General features: G+C 37.7%; 1 protein-coding gene across 1 annotated transcript; it reads right to left on the bottom strand.

The window, feature by feature from the left end:
* Nucleotides 1-2,836: 2,836 nt before the first annotated feature.
* On the bottom strand, nt 2,837-6,046 carry hhex (hematopoietically expressed homeobox). Its single transcript, XM_076299055.1, has 4 exons — nt 5,503-6,046; nt 3,814-3,992; nt 3,655-3,705; nt 2,837-3,196 (listed from the first exon to the last, which is right to left on the bottom strand). Exons 1-4 carry the CDS (start codon nt 5,858-5,860, stop codon nt 2,972-2,974), a joined length of 813 nt encoding a protein of 270 aa, XP_076155170.1. The 5' UTR covers nt 5,861-6,046; the 3' UTR covers nt 2,837-2,971.
* Between the last annotated feature and the right edge of the window lie 586 nt (nt 6,047-6,632).

Genomic DNA, 6,632 nt, shown 5'->3' with positions numbered 1-6,632 from the left:
AGGCATAATCTGACCTGATAATTAATACATACACACCCATACAGTATGACCATTCCCATTACGGTCATTTCCATTAAGGCCTATAATATGTCAACATTTATTTACTTTGCACCTTCTATTTAGAATATTACAATCCTAAAATGTTCTTTCAGTAGAAAGATCAGCTTGTCCATTATCAGATTCAATATTTGGGCAGTTTTATTCCAGTAATTTAATCAGGACGCAGAGGAAGAGGAACAAACAAAGCATTAGTCTCCCGGGTCCTTTGGTATCACAGTGGAGATCTGATTGAGATTTTAGAGTACTTACACAGAGAACACACATTCTAACTGATACCTAGAAGATAATTGTTTGATGGCTAATGCGTCTGAAAGGAGTGCCACAAACAGAACACTGAGGTATGATATATTTTCAATTAAGAAATTAAACTATCGACCTTTAAACAGCTTTACACAGGGCTTCTCGGGGTAGCACTATCTCCCTCTTGGGACTGAGTCAATATTTGGTGAGGAGTTGTCACAGAAACCACTTCCACAGTCCCCCCCAAAACAGCATTAAGCAGTTAAATATTTAAATCATTAATTCATTCTGCCTGGTGTCATTTACAGCACTAGACAATGTAGATTCCAAAGGCACCCAGAGAAATATCACTAAGGGCTTATTGTGAACTCACCCATGTTATTTATTTTTCAATTAGATCTAATTCAAATTGAGATTGAGCAGTTAAAGATTATTCACTCACTCCCTAAATTTACTTCAAGTCCCAAACTAAACAGGGCAGACAAAATAGCTTGGAAATACAATTGAGGGAGATATGATGTTCATTTCATGTGTTGAAGGGTTGAATATATAAATGTAAATTGCAATCATTCCTTTAGTGTTGTAACAATAAACTCTACCTACCCTAAATACATAATGTTCAAAGACTAACAAGTCATAAAAGACATTTGCAATTATAGTACCAAATCTAAAACATGCTTTTCAATAAAGGATGTAAAGTGTTTTCTTGGGTTGCAAAAACAGTCAAAACACAGCTTTCGAAACCTTGCCAGAAAGATATATCATTCCTAGTCTTGTAAAAATGTCAGACTACATCTAACCAGGATCCCAAAAAGTGAAATGATTAAATGTTTAAAGAGTATACTAAATCCTTTAGTTTAGAAAGCAGATGCTTCACAGGTTGTCAGGTGCTTTCCAAAATGGTACATGCAGTGCTATTGGCAACAGTAACAAGGACAATGCCTAAAAGGTAGACATTAAAATGGAAAGCTATATCTGCAAAAAAGCAAATTGAAAAGATTTGTATATGTTGGATCAAAGGTGAGAACATGAGGTTTGAAAGATGCATAGATTTGATACCCATCATGATGGAGAAAATAATAAGCTGCTTAAGTGCTGGTCAAAACATAATAACAAAAACAACAACAAAAAATTAAACTCCACAATCAATATCTTGCATCTCCTGTTATCAGTGATTGATTGGTGCAAATCTCATCATAACAGGGCAATAAAACATGAATATAAGCTATGCAAAAACTGGTGAAAGAGTGAAACCAACCACTCTTTATTGGACTGAACTGTTTAAAGATTTGAACCCTGATTAGGTCATGTGTAAAGAGCTTCAATAAATGTTACGACAAAATAGCAACTCATTGCACCACTGAGTTATTGTGTGGGTTAAATTTTCCCTTAATATTTTGAGTTACTGACAGCTAATGTCAAAGGTCAACAAAATGTCTGCAAATAGTATATTTCATATATAAAAGAATGTTATTTAAATCTGTTGACAATAATTTGTGATCAGATGAAAGCTGTCATGGTGAATACAAATATAAAATACAAATATAAAATATAAATGTCTTTGGTAGTTCGAAACTTGCAACACTAGGTTTGTACAATTGTATCCAATGCAACCAATTATTATTTTTTAGCTATTATTACAAAGAACACACAGTGCTACTCTGAATTTCAACTTTTATTAGTTGTCAACAACTTCCCTGTCTGGAAATGTATGTTTTAGGCTACAGAGTAATGAGCCAACCCTAGTAACATCTGGTATCTGGGGTGCACTTGCTATTTTGACTTTTGCATGGCTTCTAAAGCATTGCTCAATTCAGGTGGAATCACTGTGCTTTCTATTGATTTTGGAATGAGCTTGCAAATTGAAGCTCTTTGAACTGTGACGGTAATCATACCAAATACAACTGAAATACCACTCACTGTCAAGTTCAAACCATTACAGCCTCTGCAATTATTAACAAAGAGCTTACTTTGTTAACCAAAATGTTCTGCTATTTGTCTTTCTACTTAAATGAAAACCAATCTTAGGCTGTACCTGATATGATGGTCAAAACAGCAAGCAAACGTGTAGTAGGCTATAAGTTATGATGTTATTGATTCAGTAGAAAATATCTTACATTCCTCACAAGCTATTCCTTCAAGGAATGACATGTCTGAAATAAAATGACATGTCTCCCTTAAAGTCTTCGCAATCAATGTTGAAAGTAAAGTAGGTTAACAGCCATCATGTAAACTAACAAAATGCATTGTCTTTGTCTCAGTATCTTTCTAGATATCATTAGGCTATTTTGTGATTCCAGTGATATGCACTACAAATAAATGCAATGCTAATATGAGCATAGGCACAACCATTGGTTGTTTGAAACACAGATTTGGGATAGCCTGAAAAATATTCAATGCCTCATTTCAAATTACATGTAGGCCTACCTTTGGTAAACTTTTAGCAATCACCATGGTCCCTGGTTGCTTATTAAATCCATAGGTTAAGCTTTCAAAAAAGCACTTCTGTGAAAATAAAGATGACTTTGAGACCACGTTTCTTTTTAACAACTTGGTGTATAAGCTACACTATAGCACATCTTTATTAATTCACGTCTCAACAATAAACATGAAATATGATACATATTCAATATTTACAACGAATGTTCTTCAGACAGAAAATGTCAATGATTTATTTTTGCAAGGTTGAGGGAAATTCGTCCTCAACGTCCAGATCTTGGTCCGAATTCTCTGAGATGCCTGACTCATTGTCTTCCCTCAAGAGTGACGTGGAAGAGCACTGGACGTGGCTGTGTGGAACCTGTGGTGGGTTGTGTTGATCTGAACTGACTTCCACGTCAAAATGTCTTTCGGGATTTTCGTCTTCGATGTCTTGTTTGGGGCACTGTGGGTTCTCCTGTGGGATAAATTTTCCATCATAAGTAGAATGTTAGACACAATTGTAGGCTAACATAGTTGCTGCACAAAGGCCACAACTGAAGTTAATAAAATAGCAAAGCCATTCGAGTTCAGTATACATAGCCTATAGGCTATCTGTTTTAAAATCAGCAGAATAGCCTTCTTTGAGATTTCGCAACTTTCTTCTACTTTCCTTCTGTATCAAGCTGAGAGAACTAGCGTGGCCAACTAAGTGCAAAATTAAACAATTCAGCTGGTCAGGATTTTTCCTGTCATTCTTTTTTTCTGTCTTTTAAAAATAATTTCGGTGCCTATTCACAACAAAACATAGATAATTCTGGATTTCAGATCAGATATTCATTGTTGCGTAAGATTAATGGGAAACTAATCTAGGACCTATTAAGGTAGGCATAGGCTAAATTTCTTGTTTGTGCCTGTTGAAAATAGCAAAGCCACCTGTTTCAGACGTCGCCATTTCGCCCTGCGATTCTGGAACCAGGTTTTCACCTGTCGAATACATAGAAAAGTAAGATATGTCAGATTAGACTAGATGTACATAGCTTAATAACGTCCTTTGAGGACGTAGTCAGGCTATATCTCTTCGGTTACTCTTACCTGCCGTTCACTCAATTGCAGCATTTTGGCCAGTCGTTTCCTCTCTGGTGGAGACAGATACTTCTGTGTTTCGAACTTTTTTTCTAGTTCAATTGTCTGGTCATTGGAAAATCGGACTTGTCCGCCTTTCCTTTTGTGCAGGGGACGCTGAATGAATGGAGTCCACAACAGTGGTTTGCCTTGTGTAACACAGACATGAAATACAAAGTAAGGATGGCGAATGGAGATGGAACAAGCTACAATTCTTTGATTTTTTTGGTGCCAGATGTTTAGGGGAAATATTGTAGGCCTAAGATATGCAAAATCGTATAGACCTATTTAAAGGCAATTTCAGTTCACAGTTATCTTTGTCATATAATGTTATAGTATGCCTGCTTTGTTTAATCTCAGAGATGGTGAAGCATAGCCTAGTCTACGGTTTCTGACATCCGTTTGAACCTGTGCTTATGAGGAAGGCAGTTGAGCGCGATTGGCGCACAACCATGGCAAAATTTCCGTCAATGTGTTTCCTGTTGGTTTATCTTGTGAATGCCTTTAACATCCGTCTTTTCCAGTCACAAAAGACATAGGAAACTGCGGTGTGTGTGTGTGTGTGTGTGTTTGCGCGCGGCCGCCCGCGCGCGCGCAATATAACAAACTGCTTTAGACAAAACAGAAGTGTAGGCTATAGCCTAATTTATCTCATAATTTTCATTGATTCTGCACCCCATATCATCGTGCATCTCAGACTCAGAGGCAGGCCTACAATTCCAATCCAAAATATTGGATTCTACACTACCTTACAGTTTTTGACCAGGCTATGATACCGTTATTCTTCAATTAGGCCTAACGCCCTAATAACTGAATGACTGCCCTAGCTGCCGCTCATGCCCGGCCAGGACATCAGCCTATTGTTTTAGCTGTTCTGAAGTCACATCCCGTACCGCGGAAATGAACAATATTTGCAAAAAACGGACCTCGGCTATCAGAAGTGGAGTGTTTCCTGAATAAGTCTGTATTGAGGATGTCGATAAAATAATCAGCATTGTGCACGACTCCCGGGGAAGTGCCTACAAGAGGCCGCCAGGAAAACCTTTAACAGCTTCTGAAACCAGATTTACTCCTATCGAGAGCTCAAGATTTCCTGCCTGAACGGAAAGGATCAGAGTTTGCTTAACTGCAGCAGTTAACCTCAGGCCAACACCATGCCTCTGAGAATAGAATAGGCTACAAAATAGAATACAAGGCAGTATTTTAACTAACATAATATAAACTCTGTTGGACAGTCATTTCAACCAAGGAAAAAAGTAACAATTCTGTTAGTTGGTAGGCTGAAGTTGTAAGATAATTACTTAATATTACGTATCACAAATTACCAGCCGGCAGTATCTGCCTATTCACTAATTGGGCACGCCTTAATTTTCTAACTTTTAGCCTACAATTTTATAAGGGGACCATTGAGCATTCCCTGATTTTGCCTTAGGCTATAGGCTGACGTTAGACATCCTTAAAATCATGAGAGGATTCTATCTTAACCAGGTGATTTAGGTTTGAATAAATGCGTGTTATTAAAATTGCAGGAAAGCCCATTCAACAAAATGCACTGACATTTTGATATTTTAATCTGTTTGCTTCGGATGTGTTACCTACCTAACCGACAAAGGTAGCCTATACACTTTCAGGTAGCCTACAAATAAAAAATAAACTCACCAAGACTGTCGTGTCTGATGAGTGCATGCGCGTATTCTCCCAGTGACCGGTTGAAAGGGTAGACTGAGGACGAGAAAGCCCCTGTTGAGTACGGAGTCGCAAGAGCTGAGTGGTGCGACAAAGCGGGGTGGATTGGCGTCGGCTCGCAGATTGAACTCCTGTAAGGTGATATCAAACTTGTGAATGACGAATTTGGTGAGGGTAGAGTCGGCGCTGAGATAACGGTTGTAGAGGCTGGAGTTCCATTCCTTCCAAGTATATCTTCGATGTAGAAGGGAGTTGGGTGGACATGCTGAATTGGCGTCGGAGCATATAAAGGAACGTTCATGGCCGAAGTTACCGGGTACTGATATTGCATTATTCCTTTGCAGATTTCAGTTCAGATGACAGGCCTGGTCCGTTTCTATCGACCGCAAGGAATTATTCGAACTCCATCAATTAGTTAGTTTGCCCACCTCTTTCGCGACTACACTTGATATCTTAGATTTTAGAGGGAGGAGACATTCGTCAACTTCCTCCAGGTAGCCTTTGCACGGATTCTGATTGGTTGCCAAAAAAGTAGCCTAGTCCACCTAATAATGATTCGTTTAACTAGGCTACATTTGACCGTTCAAACGACGTTCAGACCGCTCGGTCATAGGCCTATAAGTTCTGATCTGGCTTAGTGAGAAAATGTCAAGAAACTAACACCCAATTGGTCTAATACCCTACCAGCCTACTAATAGGCTAATAGGCATAGTAACCTAATAATAACAATAGGCTAATAATAACATTATTATTATTATTATTATTATTAATAATAATAATAATAATAATAATAATAATAATAATAGACCTGATCATAACTTAATAATAGGCTATAACTTCGAAATAGGCCTAATGTATTCTCTGATGTTTACTTTCAACAAAAATGCAGTCCTATCGTTTTAAACGGCCCACTAACCTAGGCCTTGGCCTACAACAACAATAACAACAACTCCTAGGCTAGGCTACTATATTGATAACTACCATAATAATAAGAATAATAGCCTTTGCAACAGCAGCAACAACAATAGTTAATAATACTATAATAAAAATAATAAAATAATAATTATAATAATAATGGGCTACCTAATCATTCAACCTTAGGC

The sequence above is a fragment of the Alosa pseudoharengus genome, unplaced genomic scaffold (assembly GCF_046254945.1).
Source record: "Alosa pseudoharengus isolate Yale_2024_CS ecotype anadromous, Long Island Sound unplaced genomic scaffold, YU_APseudo_1.1 YU_APseudo_1.1_scf_21, whole genome shotgun sequence".
Taxonomy (NCBI): domain Eukaryota; kingdom Metazoa; phylum Chordata; class Actinopteri; order Clupeiformes; family Clupeidae; genus Alosa; species Alosa pseudoharengus.
This window is presented reverse-complemented; position numbering and strand designations above follow the sequence as displayed.